Below are 18,688 nucleotides of genomic sequence, written 5' to 3' on the forward strand. Positions count from 1 at the left end.
GATGTTTGGAGTTTAAACAGCCAGGCGAGAGGGAAGTAGCAGGATATGGATAATACGTACCAGCGGATGCTAGTACTATACTCTCCGACCGTGCTGTCGATTTCCTTATTGATAACGGCCTCTTACCGGTCGATATACCCGTTTCCCTATTATTGCTCATTATCCAAGCCTGTAACTTGCTCTTGCTTTAGACTCTTTGTGCCTAGGATATCAAAAGTCTGTTCAAGGGATTGATTTTCTGTCTGCGTCCGATTATAATTCTTAACCTGAGCCGGCTTGCCCGACGGAAACTATTTCTAACGCTGGAAAAGTTTCGTTAGTATTCAATTTATTACTCGGAGAGGTATACTGACCGAAGAACTGCTACTACGTCCACTGTTAACATACCATGGCCTCTCCATAGCGATCATGGTACTCAGAAAGCACCCACCTTCCGCATGTTGCAAGATATTACCCAAGTTTGCTCTGTGGTGTCGCTTGGAAAAGAAGAAACCACACTATTCCAGCAGGGAACTCCGATGACTCACCCCTACTAATATGTAACTATACACAGAATCAACAAAATCGCAAGATTTGATCGCCTAAGAGCAGCACACTACAATCCCCATGACACCTCATGAAACTTGTTATTCCACATCCCCCCTGTTCTGCTTCCCAAACTTCCCCCGCCTTTTTTTCCTAGGTTACTTATCACATTGCCAAGTACTTGAAATACCAGCCCTGAAGACACATAATATACCGCTACTTCTACCACTTCAGCTGGGTTGAAGCTGTGTACGGAGTATACATGGTTGGCTTCATTAGATCCAGCTTCTTTTGTGATGTGTCCATTATGCATAGGGTACTGGGCGAGCACAAAATAGTGTAAGTCTTATTTTGGCTTGGGAGGTCTATTTTTGATACTGTGTGCCCCTAATTCAGAAATAAGAACAAGAGAAGTGGATTTAAATATAACACAATTTAGTATTACGATAGACATGCATACGTACATACATACATACATGCATATATCTCATTCTGGAAACGGAGAATACACCCATAAAATCATAAAGTAAGATATCATAACATTATCAGCACACCCCAAAATCAATTGTTTTGAATCAAACTAGAAGTCGCGACATGCAAAACATAGCTCCCTAGCACAGACATTATTAATTGATCTGGGAGATCCAGGATCAGGAGCATTGCTAAATCAGCATACTCAAGTTCGTCCTATTATTGCAGTAAGTTCAATTTCAGTACGGTTGACAACTACAGATGCTGGGAGCAAGAGGCCTAACTAGCCAATATACTGCCCTTATAAATTGAGGGCTCAATTTTCCTCGCTGGTGAGCAGTGGTGCTCGTTCGCGATCAGTGGATTCAGGTTCCACAAGATTTCTGAGGAAGAAATCGCGCTTATGGTACCTGGTGGTTGAGCTAAAAAGCGATGAAGCGAGAAAAAGGCCAAAGATGATAAATGCGAAGATCCATTGGAGGGAAATGATCTTAAGCGCGAGCTGTTTGAGGGCCAGAGCTAGATTTAAGTCATTAGTTTGGATGCGTAATAAACGCTTCCCGCCCGCCTCTCGAGACACCCTCGAGATTGGGGTTGAATCTGCTTACAGAAAGTCAAAAGACTGAGAGAATATCCAAGGACTTGATCACTCCGGGCCATGATGTGGGCTTGTCCAAATAGAAACATCGCCCAGATAAACACATTGGCGACGATTCTCTTTGCAAGACCGTTCCCACCAATGGCAACGGCGCCGTTCCAGAAAAGGGTTGTAATTGACCAAGCATACGGGCCGGCTATTACTGGTAGGTGGATGGATTCAGGAAGAGCCGGGTATTTCCAATACAGCAATCCCTGGTTAACTAGGGATGCAATATCGAAAACTTCAGCCGCCCAGAAGTGGGCACTAACCCATAGAAGGATGAATGATAGTATAAATATGTTGTTGAGTATAAAATACGGTGCAACATTGGCTGCAGTAGTGAGATTCTCCACGTTTGAGGAGCCCAAATGCCCCATATATACGATTTGGGATACCAGAAGAATTATCCTGACAACCAAGTTAGCCAAGAACAAATCAAGTGGCGTATAGATATTAAATTAAGAGAAGGGCCGGCAATATTCCACGAGTCCTGGGAGACGGATGTACTATTTGGGATTTCTAGAAGATGCCCTTCGTCTTACCAATATATTATCGTGACTATCTTAGTCTGTGAAAATGGCGTTGGGTTGAGGTCTGCTTGTCCTCCAATGGTGGAACCATTGTGGCCCTCATGGGGACGCTTGAGAGAGTAGTAGATGCCAAAAATGACCACAAGGAGCCACGAGAGGGGCACCAAAGCTCGATATGCCAGTAGAGTATTGCGACTATGGGTTGTTCGTCTTGTGAATGGGTTGTCTAAGGGGATGGAATTCAAGGCCATGGTCAGCGGCCAGGGGATAACATAGCCTCGTCCACAGTTCTAATGATAACAATTAAGGCACTTACAAGAGCCCAATGTATCCGCCATGACCTCTTGAATGTGTAGTGATATCTGGGTAAGTAGTAATAACAAACTCGCATCAAGGCTCTGGAGAGTAGGGACAGTGCTGAGCTCGAAATCTCCGACAAGACCCTGTTTAGGGCCGAAGTGATGCCAATATTTCTGAGGATCTTACCACAAAGCCACAGTCAGTGACAATGGCTCTCTAGGATGACTTGGTATGGGGCGAATACGAAGTGCTGTTATAGACTGGGCTTCGGGAAGTGGAGGGAACGAGTTCGAACGATAGCGTGATGACTCGAGATTAGCCCCCCGCACTTTCTGCTGAACCGAATCCGGGGAAGCAAGGTTCAATCACGCGCTGTCGCAGTATGGAGTGGTTAGTGATGGTGGTATCTCACGGCAAGCTCAACGATAATAAAGATAGCGAAGCGCGGGTGAGGGCTGATGGCGGGGCAGCGCAAGATGGTTGCATGGGGCTAAACCCTGCTGGGAGGGTCTCGTGGTCACCAATCCTTGGAAAGGCGTGGTGGTGCTGGCAGTAGTACTTGGGTTGACGCGGAAATTGGGCGGGCGCGATGGTACCATCTCCGCCTCCTAACTCAAGGCCGGGGAAGAGGAGGCGAGGTCGCTTCGCACCCGAATCTTGCAGCGCGGGACAAGGCACTCCGGTTGGCAAACCCCAGGCTCTGGTGATCGTCTTGGCACCGAAACCTAATCTCACGTGCTGCATCGTCTGCCCGGCTTTTAGACGACGGTTCATCATCCTCACTCGTCCGGCCCTAGTATACTCTGACCTCCGAGTAATAATAAATATTATAATGGGTTACAGGGTGATCATACCCCCACAAGCTGAAAGATTAATACTCCTGCAAGGTTACCCTACTGAGCTGAATTCTGCTGAATTGAGACGGAGTTTCTTCCATTCTTCTGGAAACATTAACCTTGCAGGGGCCCCATGTTCGGCAAGAAGTTCAAGCTGCGGCGAAGGTTAGATTTGCTGCTCGGCATACTACTCCATGCCGCGGATCTCGCCCACTTTCCAGTCTCAGGAGATGGAGTTGCAACCCCTTGAGCTGAGAATAAGCAACGTCACCTGGTGTTGAACAGCGATCCCACCACACCGCTTAGGCCAGTCGCAGAGCTTGATTTGTGCCTGGTGCTTGTTGTTGAAAATCGGCAATGGATCAGATTGGCGCATCGGGAATCAAGGGACATCTAATCACCCAATAATAAATTGACTCTTGGGTTTGTGTGCATCAGTTGATTATTATTGCTGTCGCTGATGAAGAGAAACAGGACTAGGATAGACTCACTTTCGGCTGATCCGGTACATATACCCCATATACGGAGTACAGTTACCATCGTATTTGGCATATATTAGCTCGCCCCCCATATCATAGAAGGAAAGCTTCAGTCTAGATGTGCCCAGCCCCTTGATTCCGCGTGCTTTCTCGAAACTTTACGCCACTTTTAACGTCAGTTGCCCTTTCTCCCCAGAATTTCCCGGGGAAAATGAAAGTGTCCATGCCCTTTGAGAATCGGTAATCTGCGGTGGATGAAACGTGTTTTTCGTGAGGAAACAGGCCCAACTGTTTATTGCGCGGATCATCGCCCATTTCGGGAAACTGGGATTACTCTCAACTTTATACAGATGTGGCCCGAAGTAGGTACTGTAGTGGCCCGACGTTTCAGAACGCGAATCTTCGAAACTCATCAAATAATTTCCAGAACCGCAGTGTCAACGCAGCGAATTTGAATGTATATACCCGTTACCAATAAAACAGCCATAACACAAGAGATCTTAGAAGCAAAAATGGTTGTTGCCACCAGCGAGACCGCGCTTGTTTCCTGTGGAGATCTCCTGATCGACCCCAGCAGAAGGCGGATGCTTTGGCCGCTATCAACAGCAACCTAGTCTAGTAGTGGGGCGTCATATCAAAACCAAACTGCCCGAAACAATTCGGTCTCGGCTAATACACACAGAATTGCGACCTTTCCGGGGATGGGCGGCTCGGGTCTATCATAATTTATGACGATGATAACAATAATATCATCATCTCAACGCAGCCGGTGTGGCTCCGCCTGTTTCCCATCGAGCATGTGTTGCCCGCCAAATACTACCCAAACATAAACGGCCCGAAGCCGTAGGAACCCGCTTCTTTCCCTCACTCCTCGAGTGATAGATATATAACCCCCAAGGGAATCCCACTTCTGAATGTTTTCATCTCAGCATCTCTTGTTCATTACATCAAATCACTCCTTCTCTCTTCCCCTGTTGCAGCAGATCGACTCTCTCACAAACTCAGAAAATGAAGTTCGTCGGATTGTTGGCACTTAGTGCCACTGCTCTGGCAGCGTCCGTCCCGTCCCAGAACGAGGGCAAGTTCTTAGTTGAAACTGCCCCAGGACAAACACAATGGGTGACTGAAGATCAGAAGATGGAATTAAAGATGGTACGTAATGCGTCCTTATATGCCACATCCTTCTGAATGTCGCACAACTGACGTAACATTGGTTTATAGCAAGGAAAAGACTTCATTGATATCACCCATGAAGTCGAACAGAACATCCGCCCCAGCAGCTTTCGCACCGCAAACGTTGCTACCAACTTTCCCAGAACAATGACGCAAGAGAAAGCTGTGAAGGCTATGATTGCTGAGCTCTCGAAGGAGAACATGCAACGGGATCTCACTCGGTTGACACAGTTCCACAACCGATACTATCAGTCTGAAACAGGCGTGCAATCCGCCACCTGGATCATGCAACAAGCCCAGGCCGCTGTTCAGGCTGCAGGAGCTCGCGGAGCCAAGGTCGAGAAATTCCCCCATAAATTCAAGCAATTCAGTATCGTCGTCACTCTTCCAGGAAAGTCTGAGAAGACTGTTGTCGTTGGTGCTCACCAAGACAGCATCAACCAGAGAGACCGTGCCACCGGTCGCGCTCCTGGTGCTGACGACAACGGAAGTGGATCCATGACCATTCTGGAAGCCCTTCGCGGTGTTCTCCAGAACCGCGATGTTGTTGCCGGAAACGCCCCCAACACCATGGAATTCCACTGGTATGCCGGTGAGGAGCTTGGTCTCCTTGGCTCTGCCGATATCTTCGCCCGCTACATGCAGCAGCGCAAACAGATCAAGGCCATGTTGAACCAGGATATGACTGGTTTCGTCAAGCGTGGAGTTCGTGAGGAATTCGGTGTCATCACCGACAACGTCAACGCCGAATTGAGCCAGTTTGCCCGAACCGTCATTGGCAAGGTTAGTATTCGCTTCTTGAAACTTTGGTAGGCGGAAAGACTAACCATATAATAGTACACTCGTCTCCCATACGTCAACACTCGCTGCGGCTATGCTTGCTCTGACCACGCTTCCGCCAACCGATATGGCTTCCCATCCGCTATGGTTGCCGAAGCTGCTTTCAACAACATCAGCCCTACCATCCACAGTCCCGCTGATGAGCTCAGCACCATCAACTATGACCACATGTTGGAGCACGCCAAGTTGGTTGTTGGTTTCATGACCGAACTTGCTTTCCAGAACAATTTGTAAAGAGATGTAGCTCTACTACTCTTCCGTTCTTGCAGTGATACCCGCTTTCGAACATGAAACCAAGAAAGACAGTACCTTTGGGAGCTGCCCAACTTGGTTGACAAATGTTCACTATCTGTCTGTCTGTGAATGACGACTTCGAGAGTCGCTTACCGATCAGGTCAATCCTTTCCCTATAGCATAGGAAAAGTACCCTTCAATGTAAATATTTGGAAATACACCGTACATAAGTCTCCTTGAATCAAGTTGGCTATTTTTTCAATCTTTTCTTGCTTGATACTAACTAGCTGGGAGTTTTCTTAACTCGGTTGTAATCTTTCCGTTTGCGAAAGTATATATTGTACAGGGTCAACATGCATCTCTGTGCATCCTTTATCTCAAATGCATAGAGTATGTGTATGCATCCCAAATTATGATGCCACATGATTTGAGAGGGGGTTGGGTCGATTTTCGACACAATACTGAAGAAAACTCACGGTACCTTAGCCGTATGATGATAGTCCAGAGTGTCCGGTATGGTGGACCTATCATAGCTCATGGAGTTCTAACAGTTGCTCCTGATTGATCCGGATAGCAAAAAAATTTGCCAAATAGAGGGTCCTAAGATTTGGGGTAACTTGTCAGGGACAATTCTTTAAGTATGCAACTGTGGACTGATTTTTCCACCCGCGGCACCATTTTTTCTCTTTGAAAAATCCTCCAAAGAGTCACACATCTTCACTCTCATGACAAAGGAAATATCCAATTAGAGATACTAATAAATTTCGTGAGTAAATCATAAGAAGCCTAGAATTCGCCTGGCATATGCTGGTATTTTCTTTTCTAGGCAAGTATTTTCATTCATATACTTTCTTTTGAAAATATTTATGATACTATGGCCTCATCGGCCCTAGCTCTGATAGTAAATGCTTCAAAGCTGTGTTATTTGGACGAATACCCACTGCATGTCAAGTCAGTTCCGCTGAACGACCGGGTCTCTGGGAAGATTTGCGATATATATAACTGGAAATAGTGTTATTCTTCTATTCTAGCTGTGGTATATTTTTAGGAGGCTCACCATTGTCCTTAGACTCGATAAATCTACGTCGTATGTTCATAATTCTCCGAGTAGGATTTCAGAAAGACACGTCGCCAAATCAGCGAGTCTCACTCGTCACAATCCCGATTGCAATTCTTTTGTAGAATTCACATACATGGCCCTCGTTCACTCTCCTATGTATGGGATTGTGCCCCTATAGAGGGACCTAATTCTCAACATCATTAGCAACATGGGCCCCAAAAACAAGGAGGATGTTGCCGGCTTTAAGATATATTCCTTGTTACTTGGGACCAAGCCCCTGGGAAAGCTAAATATTTGTATAGATGACGTGGCGTTTGGAATCCAAGAAATACAGGCCGGAGAAGATGACTCTCAGAAACACTTTGGCAGAGGACAAGGTCTCAATATGAGCCCTGCCATTTCATTGTAACCTAGAGAACCCTTCAAGGCTGGAGTACATGGCGAAGATGGTCACCATGTGAAATTTTGACCTTGGGCTCATGCGCTGAAGAAAGATGAGCAGCAAGCTGATCTGCTACTTTAGGGCGTGCGATTTGGAGAGTCACCTGTCTGCCGCTATTCCATCGCCATATTCCAGCCATTAGCGAAGCAATTGGGACAAAAAGCCGAAGTCTCGCTTACCTTGAAGTGTCATTTTTCAAGTCCAACGGTGGAGGCCAAACCTAACCCCAAGTTTCATCAACTTTGTCCGAGATTTGTGCCCAGCCTGAGACGTCTAATAATTGTGAAATAAAAGGTATCGACGTATATTGCGGTGCTTCCTGTATAGTTACATAGTCAGTTGCCGTCCATGCTCGTACCATTTGCGGCTATGATGCCTGCCAGTCAGCCAACGGGATGGGGCCCGTAATCAACATCCTGGTTCTAGACACACTCTTTGACATCGTGAGGCCAACGTCGCAGGTTAGGAGTATCCGGAATCCTCCAGATATCTCCTGCACTCCTCCACAGCGCAGCTCCGGCCGGCTGGAACTGCACGGGTCTCGTGGTCTAGTGGTATGATTCTCGCTTTGGGCGCAACTCAAAGCTGCGAGAGGCCCCGCGTTCGAATCGCGGCGGGACCCCAGAGCTTCTTTTTGGTATTTGGGCACAGGCTGTTTTTGGTGTCAGGGCGCACTCCTGCTGTTTGGACCGCATTGCTGTCTGTGGCCGCTAAAGAGCCTGCCGGGCACAATGCCGTGCCGCAGAGGATTTGCACAGAGTGCGCGTGTTGCCGGACAGGCAGTGCAGTGCCCCTGCAGAAAGAAACTTTAGATAAATAGTTAGTTAACCATGCGATGAAGCTCACCTTCACCCTCTCCTCTCCTCTCCACTCTACTTCACCACCCGCTGGCTGATCCTACCCAGCACGCAGAAACAAACTCAGGAGCTAATGCCCGTTACCCAAACTTCTGCCGAAGGCTATTTCCCTCAAACACACTAGGCCGGCCCTTCTTGGAAGTTTGTTCGCTCAGGCACCCATGGACCAGCGGCGGCTGTCCAGTGTCTCCCTGAGGGACGCAGCGCGATCGTCATCGTCTGGCCGATACAAGCCCCTCACAACAAGCAATGGCAATGAGCCGCTTGTGAAGCTTTCACAGACTCCTCACTCGCCTCTGCCACACTCCTCGGCGCGAACGCTCTCCCATTCCTACCGACCCCGCGATCAAACACCGCACCATGACCCAACTGCCTATCGCTCTCCTATTCCCCGAAGAACTACAAGCATAGCGTCTTTAAAAGACGACAGGCGCCTGTCGACTCCGTCATTGCAAAAACGGCTCTCTATCACCTCGCTACGCTCCGTACGAAACTGCAGTTCTCCGTGCCCTGGCGCGTCCAGGAGGTCCTCCATAAACATGGCAGCAATACCCAGATCGCCCTCCGCCATGTCAGAGAGCATTTCACCGTCGCCGCCGCATACCGCTTTGTCAATCGCAGCAGATCACTTTGCGAGAGAACTCGCCCTCCATCAATCCACGAATTTGCACTCGCAGACCGTTGTGCTTCTTCATGATTCATGCTTTGGCCACCGTTATGCGCGACCAAGAACTTCCAAGGCTGGCTTGGAATCTATCGTTGAACGTCCAGAACGTTTACACGCGGGCATATTGGGGGTAGCTGCAGCATATGTTCGGATGGGGAAGAGATGGGGAGACAATCCTTTCGCGCCGCATCCTGATTCTGATGTGCACTCCATACCAACTCCTCCGTTCCAAATTCGTAAAACGACGCGCTCGGTGTCACTAAACTCTGCAGCTGCCACGCATATCCACGGAACCAAATGGATGGGAGAGCTGACAGCGATGTGTGAGGCAGCCGAATCGCGATTGGCGATGAATGGCAAAGAGCTTGTTCGCCCAAGCAGCTCCGCAAGTAATGCCTCAAGTTCAACAGCGAAGTTGCATGAGGGTGATCTCTACCTTTGTCCAGAGTCGCAAGCTGCGTTCGAGGGTGCATTGGGGGGCGTCTGCGAAGCTATTGATGCCGTCTTTGCGCCCGACGCGACCCGGCGCGCATTTGTGTGTATTCGGCCTCCAGGGCACCATTGTTCTTCGAACTACCCGTCTGGATTTTGCTGGATCAATAACGTACATATTGGCATAATGCATGCGGCCATGACCCACGGCCTAACACATGCTGCGATAATCGACTTTGACCTACACCATGGTGATGGATCCCAGACTATTACGTGGGAACAAAACGAAAGAGCTGCATCAGCATCCAAAAATGCCGCCTCGTTCAAAAAAACTAAGATTGGCTATTTTAGTCTACACGATATCAACTCATATCCATGCGAAGATGGGGACCCGGTTAAGGTCATAAATGCCAGCGCTTGCATTGAGGATGCTCATGGTCAGTCTATCTGGAATGTGCATCTCGAACCGTGGCAAGATATGGATGAGTTTTGGAAGTTGTACAACACGAAATACATAATTCTTTTGGAGAAGGCAAGGCGCTTTCTACGTTCCCATTCCGAGTATTTAAGTAGTCTTTCGCCCTCTATACAACCGAAAACCGCAATTTTTATTTCTGCGGGCTTTGATGCTAGTGAATGGGAAGGGGCTGGAATGCAGAGACACAAAGTTAACGTCCCCACAGATTTCTACGCTAGATTTACTGCCGATATTGTCAAGCTTGCTGAGGAGGAAGGTCTGAATGTTGATGGGAGGATAGTCAGTGTTCTTGAAGGAGGATACAGTGACAGAGCCCTTACCAGCGGCATTTTTAGCCATATTTCCGCCCTCTCGGATACGAGAGGCCCCGAGAGAAAAGATAGTCCTAGTGGACTTGCTGCTGGGCTTAGCCGTCTTATGCTAAGCGATGAAAATGCTGATACTGTTAGCGAGAAGGCCGGTAACGCCACAAGGTTCGACTCCGCGTGGTGGAGTGTTCCCTTTTTGGAAGAGTTAGAAGCCATTTCTCAACGCCCGCCCCCTCCGCAGATCCGCAAACCCCGTGAGAAAGGTCAACCCAGCTTTTTGGCCCATACACAAGCATCAGCTGCAAAAGCCCTCACTCCAATTCGGGATCGAGTTTCATCTCTTCCCCACCACCTATTTTTGGATGACCCCTCGGTTCCTGAGGTTGATTGGGCTCTTGCTGCGGTTGAATTGTGGAAAGCCATGATACCAACCGACAGACAAACATTTAGTTTCAAGCATACTGAACTGAAAGTCGAGAACCCTCGGACTAAACGGGAGAGACATTCAACCACAGGGTCTGACCTTGAAAGTGTGTCTGAGCGCAGCCATATGCAGCTTCGAGAAAGAAAGCCAAAAATCGCAGCTCTTCAAGAAGAAGCACGAAATACAAGGCCTGCTTCTAGGTCTACTCGTCGGACAACTATTGCGTCATCTAAGGATTTGCCTGACTGCCCTGATTCTAAAACGTCAATTCATATACCCGAAGCGGTTAATCCGTTAGAAAGGGTACCAAGCTTAGCTTTAAGCGTAGTTTCTGCAGTTACTTCAACACCGAAGAGTACTCCTCCTCGTAAAGCTCGTGAACCATCGGTGCGTCCAGCAAGCAAGGCACCGGTTCAGCCACCAAGACTTGGTACCTCTAGTGGCTTAACGGTTCAAAAACAAAGGGCAATCAGTTCGACAAGAGTGACCGGTGGTGGTCGATCCAGCGACAAAATCCCCTGTCCACCAGCTCTTGACAACAGTACTTTAATTTCTCCGATGGCAACGTCGAATACGGCGACTCTTCCTGATGATATTGAGAAAATCTTGCGTGGCGTGAAAAAGATTAACCTCAAAGCTCCAAGCCCAGAGGTGCATGCTGCTCTGGAAGCCGCCAGGCTTACTAAAGAACGCAAAAAGGTGGTAACGAAACCTCAGAAGAAGCCAGCAGCTAAAACAGCAAGGCAACCCGCACCAAGGCCTACCTCGAGAGTTCCCCTACCCCCAACTTCTTTGCAGCCTCCAGAAGTGACTTTGAAACCCGATATTCCCGATGCGTGCATGGTTCCCCTTCCTGCTGAATCAAACTCGGCTTCGCCAGCGAAAACCCCAATCACAGATGTTCATTCTACCGCTAAAAGCCTCGAGCACCATCAACTTGTCGAGCAAGAGTCTTATTTCTCCCCGCCTCTTACTCCAACATCGCCAATCGCCCATAGACAAATAACAACCCAATCTGCTGCCCCAACAGCGTACACAAGAGAGAACCTCCCTATTTTCACATCAACTTCGGCTATTCCATTTGCTCCTTCTGCCAAAGATCAGGATAAGTCTGCTTCGTAAAGCATGGCGCGTACACTCTACGAGTCCATTTCCCTTTTCTACCCTTTCTTCGAAAAATTTGTACGATTATTCGTCCCTTGTGCTACTTTGCTGATATCTCATAGCCATGTTTAGTTTACTGGAGTTGGTGCTGCATAATACCCCAGATTGTTGGATTCATATACCCTTGTCGGTGTTCCTTTTATTTTTTTCCCCCCCTTAACGCTCTACTTTACTTTTCTTTCTTTTATCGATCTGTATGAGCCCGTTCTCTCTCTTAGTATTCTATGTTTTATTTATCTAGCAGTCTAGTTTTTTCCGATTCCACAATAGCAGAGAAAGCTTTAGGATCTGAATCCATAATTTTTTTTTTAACATACTGGAATATGTGGGTGCTCTTTGATCAATTGATCAAGCTCTCGCCTTTCCCCTTTCCCCACAAAAATTGCCTTTGGCGATTGTTAACTCTGGTTGCTATTGATACCTAGATGTAGATCCTATTTCCGCCATCCAAGTGATGGCGCCTTGGAGAGGATATATCGATTGCTCGCGCCAAACGCCACGTTAGATTATCAATTTCCTGCTTGACCTCTTTGGCGAAAGAACATCCGTAATGTCAGAGTCCATCGATGATGTCACCTAGAATGATAGCCTTGAAAACTAGAAAACTTTTGCTCCCTACAAAATTTACGCGATCTGTCTTCATCATCCCATGCATCCCGTCCCTCAAGAGTTTCATCCCAATATGGCCGGGATGAGGTTATTATCTCATATATAGTTGTTCCCAAATCATGCAGTTCATAGGGGATAGTTGCCCTTCTAGCTTCGACACAGGTAGGGGGAGGCCTCTAGATAAACACGAGAGTTTTCATCCTTATTCCCTGAGCCTGCAAAATCACACAGCCAGATGGATCTTCCTGAGTTCAGTAGAATGCTTCGGCAGACAATATCACCATGTCTGACGGCACAGTTATGAGTAAATTCCACGACATTTGCAAGATCCTTGGCCCATTGAATGCGCCTTGCTGAGAAGCTATGCTGCCTTCGTGGAAGTAAGATCGAAGGTGACCTCAAGTGTGGTGCCTAAAAATATTCTTTTGCAGTCGAATTATAGACATTTTTTGCCGCTGGCAAGTTTCTTCAAAACTTGCAAGCACTGTGAGTGGGCGATATTCATGTTCGGTAGTATTTTAGGTCAGGGTCGCTTTCTAACTTAGCGATTGGCGTTGCCGCCTCCCCAGTCATAGGATTCAGCCAGACGGAGGTTTCGCCAGCTAAAGAAAAGAAAAATCTTTAGTTACAAGATAGATAACTATGTAGCATTTTGATCGGGAGATATCCTACAGTAGTAGTAGTACTATAATGCGAGCAGAGCTCGCTCCCTTCATTCGCTGCTCCAGAGCTGCGCCGTTTTTGCATATAGAATTGTGGTAGGAGCACTTGGCAGCTACTAGAAAGAGTGGAACGGCGAATGAAGTGAGCGAGATCTGCCTGAGTAATTATTATTGGAAAATGCAGATGGGAACCATGGGTGCCTGGCGTTAAATAAGGTGCCAGAGCTCACTGATAATCCAGTCAACTATAGATGTAGCTAGTTTCACATCTATCCGAGTTGTGTTACATACTCAGCATTCTACCAGCCCATAATTTCTCAGAATGTTATATTCCTCCGCTTCAATTAAAGTTAAACGGCCCAAAACCCTTACCAGGATATTCGTTGCTACAAAGACTGGCTGTTTTAGGCTTTGGTTACTCCCGAATGCCTAACGAAAAGGTCATAAGAAACGAAAACGTGACGATAAGAATGGACATACCGTATTCCCTTGCCAAGTCTCTTCCTAAAGGAGGGTATGAAGACTGCATGTCGATGTCGAATGCTGCCAAAATGTGGATCCAAAAAATGGCAAGGTTAACTGTGAGGTGATTTGGCCTGGTTTCTCCCCAGGGGACTCTTGCCATCTCAACTATCCACTCAGCAACATCGGGGTTTCCATTATCCGTATAAGCGGACGGAGACGAGCTTATATTTTTAGGAGAAGAAAGTAAGATGCGAGGTGACTGTCGGGCTCGTTCAGGTGTAAGGAATAACTGGGAGCTCTGTGGCAGTTGCTGGCGCCGAATCACCACTTGAACAGGAGGGCTACTGGGAGGCGGCGGAGTAGAAGATGCCATGGAGATTTGACTAGAGTGTCCTATCGGCGTTGTAGGGAAAAGAGGACGGCGTTCGCGGCCACGGGCGAGTGGAGTTCCCTCATATTCTGATATGGTTCTTCTAAGGCAAACAACCTCTCGGTCCGAGACAACATATGCATATCTAGTGTTGAATAACTTAGCATAGTTCATGACTTGGCTTATTGGCTTCAAAAATTCAGCCAGTTCGTCTTCGTTTTGCATTTCAGTATGTCATTTTCCAGACGCCTTGGTATCACCTGGGACGCGGTTGATAGTCGGAAAGCTATCATTCAAATCAATTCCAGCCCAGTCAGGATATATTACTTCATCAGCACTATCAGCATGACCTCCTGACGCCCAGGATATTGGCATCATGCGGCCTTGAAGAAGGTGGACTGCTTTCTCCAGAGCACAATCAACTCGCGTATGAGTCCATTTTGATAGAAGCTTGGTAACAGATTTTTCATCGACAATTTGAAGAGTAGCACGGGAAGGTTGGGGTGGTATATCAAGTTCATGTTGGTGAAACTGGTGATGGAGGATGGGACCAAGCATAGCAATCAAGTTCACAAAGTTGAAGTCAGGCCAGTTTTCAACACGGTCTACTGTATCCCATGCCGCATTGAACGTATTAGGTCCTCGTTTGACATAGGATCTGTCCAGGTTGGGGTCACGAGCTCTAAGGAATTCGAGCAGAGTAGGCATTTTGTATGGTTAAAACAAGGTAGCTATGTATGGCAAGTTTCAGCTTGTAGAGAATGGCAGTAAGAGGTTTAGCAGAAGTGGCGGAGAAATCGGTCTTTTAAACCCCACGGAGTAGGTAGTCTGCACTCCGTATGTGGAGTAGGAATGACTGGGGGCAGCTCACAAATAACCACTGATCCAAGCATGCCTGGGCGACAAAGTGGTAAGAATGCTGCATGATGCATGTCAGTTTATACGAGTTTCACTAAACAGGAAGTGGCGGTATTTTTTGCGAACGTACTCCGTACTCTGTAACATATCAGCCATGCCGGAAAATGCAACAATATTCCAGAATAGCAGTAGTTCAATCATATATGAGACTATTAGCGCACAGCTATGCTATGGGTATCAAGGAGAACCCAAAATTTGACTTAAGCCTAATCCCCGTGGAGTAGCGACGTGGAATATCGTCGGCAGTCCGGAACGAGTCTCCGATACAGCCCCGACCTGGGTGTGCATGTCATAGCGTCAACTCGGATTTTTGAGAAGAACTCGAATTTCACTCGAGCTACTGCGTACTCGGTAGGAGCCATGCTTAAGACTGCACTGGGATTTTTGAACGAAGTGGACAACGAACCACTTTTTCTCTCCTCTTTTATGCATGATAGAGTTGGCATGCCAATCCACCAATCCTACTAACTAAGCATTCTCTAGCAATTGAGATGGTGGAGCTGCCGTAAGCTGTGTGTATTGAGCTCTGGTAAGTGTAAAATGCATCGCGGCTCTGTTTTGACCTCGGCTTTAGACCCTGGACCCGTAGCGCCTTACCAAGTACTCGTACTCTGTGTTTAATTATTGTTCTTGAATTTATCTTTTTTAATTTTTTGGATTGATTTCATTCAAAAATGAGAATTGGAACGTCGGCGGTACGGAGTACGCGGAGTGAATGAAATAGAGTTTGCAGGGTCATAACGCCGTCCATTCCACTAAGCCTCTAGTAGGCAAGATCTACAGAAAGGTTGTTCGTTGTTCGTTCAGGAATCGGTCTACTACTACTAACTAATAAAAAAGGCAGAATTATTTGCAGAGAAACTATGGAGTAACTGGGGTTCATCCGCTATGGCCGGATGATATCGAGACGAACAAGTCATCGACTAAATTACTTGGGTAGACTAAGGTCACGACTCATTTTCTATGCATGGCACCATGCCAGCATCCAATGGGAAATCACATGATACTTGCTGGAATGTGTGGCTACGTAACTATGAGGAATATTGCCCATTCTTGCCCGATAAAAGGGATGTTACACGCCGCATTGAAGTCTTGAACGTTCTCGCTAGAGCAGGCCATAGCTACCTGTTTAAGATACAGCTCGATGGCAAAATATATGCCCTTAAACTAGTAATCCTCACTGGTTACCCTATTATATTTCTACTGATTTATTATTTGGGTAGTACCGACTGACACAACCTCACTGGCGACCTTCGCGGTTTGAAAGTAATGCATTGGGAATGGACCCATTTATTGTTGAAGCTCGAACATACGACTATTTAATCGAGAAAAATCTCAATGGAATTGTTGGCCCTCGATGCTATGGTTGGCTCACAGTGACCAAAAACCAAGCAGAATACTTAAGCCAGAAATTATGTGTGGCAGCAGACTGGCAATGGAGAGCAGATACAGCAAAAGACCCTGTCTGTGGATTGCTGCTTGAATACATTGAAGGAACCACAGTTGACAAAGCTTGTCTCACAGCAGAGGGTGCTCAGAGCCTGCGTGATCAGCTTGACCAGCTGCATAACCTGGACATTGCCCATGGTGACTTACTTCCACGAAATATAATGGTTTCCAAGGATGGACGTGCACTCTTGATAGATTTTAGTGGCGCACTGTTATTTCCACAGAACTGGTATAGAATGAAGACAAAAGACGATGTTCTGCGTTTCGCGAAGCTTGAGAAATCGGCTCTTGAATTTATGCTGTTTCGTCTCCAGAAGGTGTGCGCTTTCCTGCATCTTTATTTTGCAAGCCTTGTCTTTAAACTCACTATTTTTCAGTTAAAACGACATCAAGGATCCAGGCTTTCGAATGCGCAAAACGAGGAGGAAGCATATGGTGGTCCCGTATCAGACAATTTATCTCTCAGGTTCACCTTCGAAGAATAGCGGTGGGGGGATCTTACGCTACAGCCTATCTTCTCTCCATATTCTATAAGCCTGATCCCCCCCCAAAAGAATGTACAGTGAGACGTGGAAAATAGCCATTTGAGGTACCATATGATGAGACTTATATGGTTCCTTGGTCGAAATTATGTTCTTGCAGTTCCTTTTTTCGAGATACTTTTACCCCGTCTTGCAAGTGTCAATTTTACATATTGGAACTAGAGTCTCGTTTACGTAGGGACAAATATTAGGCAATACTCCAAATGTGTTCTGTTTTCCCACATATACAATCTAGTTTTATATGCTTATTGTTATATATTTTCACATGTGGCCCCTTGAGTGACATTCTCTCTTCCGTAATTTTATTGTTTTCTTGATGTTTTTTAGGGTTGCTTATATCCTCCACTGACTTGTTATTATTGGATAAATACTTTGCCCGATGTCCGAGCATCAGGGTCTAACTTTAGCGGGGCAAGTTATCATACTAGGCCCAATATAGTCTAGTGCATTTGAGAAGTCTTGGCATTACGCGCGCCGGAGCTTAGTAACCAGCCTGCGCGCTGTGTACGCTCCTGGTCTTGTGAATGGGTTTGTTAGGGGAGGCGCCGTGATAACCGGGTTATCAGGGCTTGGCAAGTTATAACTTCGTAACGCGGGTCGGTGATAACTACGTCTACGCAAGACTTGAAGACACGTTTTGGCAAGCGGAAGGCGTTCGACGGTGCTTTGGATTGCTAATCGCTTTTTTATTTCTATAGCGTGTATATCTTCACTTTTCTGTTTGTATCTTGTTCCAATCCATCACCATGCCAGTAACACCCTCTCCAGGCGACCCGCCAGAGTCTTACACTCAAATGGCACCAGAACATGATTTAGAAGAGATCGGGAAACACTGTCACTTTTGCCGTCAGCTCGATTTTCTCCCATTCAGGTGCGAGTCCTGCAAGTACACATTTTGCCTAGATCACCGAACAGAGACTGCACACAGATGCGCCAAAGCAGGAGAGTGGGCAGCTGCTCGGAGAAGACAAGACAATATGACTAGCAGCATGCTCTCACCCTTAAATACCAAACCCTCAGTCTATAATTCGACGCAGTGCTCTCATCCAAAGTGTAAAATACTCATTCATACACTTCAAAATCCAGGCGTTCACTGCAAAAATTGCAATAGGCAGTATTGCCTGTCACATCGATTACGCGAGGACCACGACTGTTCGAACTTAATACCTCTGGGCGCACGGCCTGGAAAAGGCGGCTTGGTTGCAGCTTCCCAGACAAATGTAGACAAGGCCCGATCTGCCTTCTCTAAGCTCCGTGCATGGGGCAAAGACAAATCTTCTGCTGTTACTGTCAGCTTCGCCCCCAAGTCCAGACCTCCGAGTAGCGCGGCAACTCGAATAGCAAATCTCAATGCCCTGAAAAAATCGGCGAAAGGAGATCCAAACCTTGACACCACCAAACGGTTTTATCTTCACGTCGAAGCGTCAGCAGATACAACAACGGCAAAATTTCCCACGGGTGATTTTTATTTCGATGCGTCGTGGAGCGTGGGGCGTCTTTTAGATGATGCTGCGAAGAGGCTAAAAGTACAAAATGTGAACAATCGAGTGGAAGGGGAGGACGAACGGTTAAGGGTGTTTCATGTCGAAGGGGGCAAGCTTTTGGATTTTTCTGAAAAGATTGGGAGTTGTAAAGTTGCACAGGGCGACACGATTGTGCTGTTAAGGGGAGTTGGACCACCAATACCTGATTTGATTGAGGCATAATACCTTTATTACATATTTGAGTATCATATTTGGATAGAGACTATCCTAGATAAACCAGTATACTTAACATATAGTTCTACTCATATTATATCTCTCTCATGCTGGGA

At 46.9% G+C, this 18,688-nt stretch overlaps 6 protein-coding genes and 1 non-coding gene across 7 annotated transcripts; 5 read left to right on the plus strand and 2 right to left on the minus strand.

Annotated features, from left to right (window-relative positions):
* Positions 1-1,312: 1,312 nt before the first annotated feature.
* Positions 1,313-2,417, minus strand: LOZ57_002372 (uncharacterized protein; the record flags this gene model as incomplete). Its single annotated transcript, XM_049251446.1, has 3 exons — positions 1,313-1,515; positions 1,605-2,044; positions 2,179-2,417. The coding sequence occupies 3 exons, from the start codon at positions 2,415-2,417 to the stop codon at positions 1,313-1,315; spliced, it is 882 nt and encodes a 293-aa protein (XP_049109746.1).
* A 2,372-nt stretch (positions 2,418-4,789) lies between these two features.
* On the plus strand, positions 4,790-6,028 carry LAP1_3 (Leucine aminopeptidase 1; the record flags this gene model as incomplete). The annotated part of the gene is made up of 3 exons (XM_049251447.1): positions 4,790-4,933; positions 5,003-5,737; positions 5,792-6,028. The coding sequence occupies 3 exons, from the start codon at positions 4,790-4,792 to the stop codon at positions 6,026-6,028; spliced, it is 1,116 nt and encodes a 371-aa protein (XP_049109747.1).
* Positions 6,029-8,067: 2,039 nt separating this feature from the next.
* On the plus strand, positions 8,068-8,152 carry LOZ57_002374. Its single transcript has one exon. It is a non-coding gene; the product is annotated as a tRNA-Pro (tRNA).
* A 396-nt stretch (positions 8,153-8,548) lies between these two features.
* Positions 8,549-11,818, plus strand: HOS3 (histone deacetylase; the record flags this gene model as incomplete). The annotated part of the gene is made up of 1 exon (XM_049251448.1): positions 8,549-11,818. The coding sequence occupies one exon, from the start codon at positions 8,549-8,551 to the stop codon at positions 11,816-11,818; it is 3,270 nt and encodes a 1,089-aa protein (XP_049109748.1).
* Positions 11,819-13,546: 1,728 nt separating this feature from the next.
* On the minus strand, positions 13,547-14,674 carry LOZ57_002376 (uncharacterized protein; the record flags this gene model as incomplete). The annotated part of the gene is made up of 2 exons (XM_049251449.1): positions 13,547-14,178; positions 14,227-14,674. 2 exons carry the CDS (start codon positions 14,672-14,674, stop codon positions 13,547-13,549), a joined length of 1,080 nt encoding a protein of 359 aa, XP_049109749.1.
* Positions 14,675-15,859: 1,185 nt separating this feature from the next.
* LOZ57_002377 (uncharacterized protein) lies at positions 15,860-16,818 on the plus strand (the record flags this gene model as incomplete). Its single annotated transcript, XM_049251450.1, has 2 exons — positions 15,860-16,054; positions 16,108-16,818. 2 exons carry the CDS (start codon positions 15,860-15,862, stop codon positions 16,816-16,818), a joined length of 906 nt encoding a protein of 301 aa, XP_049109750.1.
* Positions 16,819-17,621: 803 nt separating this feature from the next.
* LOZ57_002378 (uncharacterized protein) lies at positions 17,622-18,581 on the plus strand (the record flags this gene model as incomplete). The annotated part of the gene is made up of 1 exon (XM_049251451.1): positions 17,622-18,581. One exon carries the CDS (start codon positions 17,622-17,624, stop codon positions 18,579-18,581), a length of 960 nt encoding a protein of 319 aa, XP_049109751.1.
* Positions 18,582-18,688: the final 107 nt, after the last annotated feature.

This window comes from Ophidiomyces ophidiicola (genome assembly GCF_022830035.1).
Source record: "Ophidiomyces ophidiicola strain CBS 122913 chromosome Unknown scaffold_6, whole genome shotgun sequence".
Classification (NCBI taxonomy): domain Eukaryota; kingdom Fungi; phylum Ascomycota; class Eurotiomycetes; order Onygenales; family Onygenaceae; genus Ophidiomyces; species Ophidiomyces ophidiicola.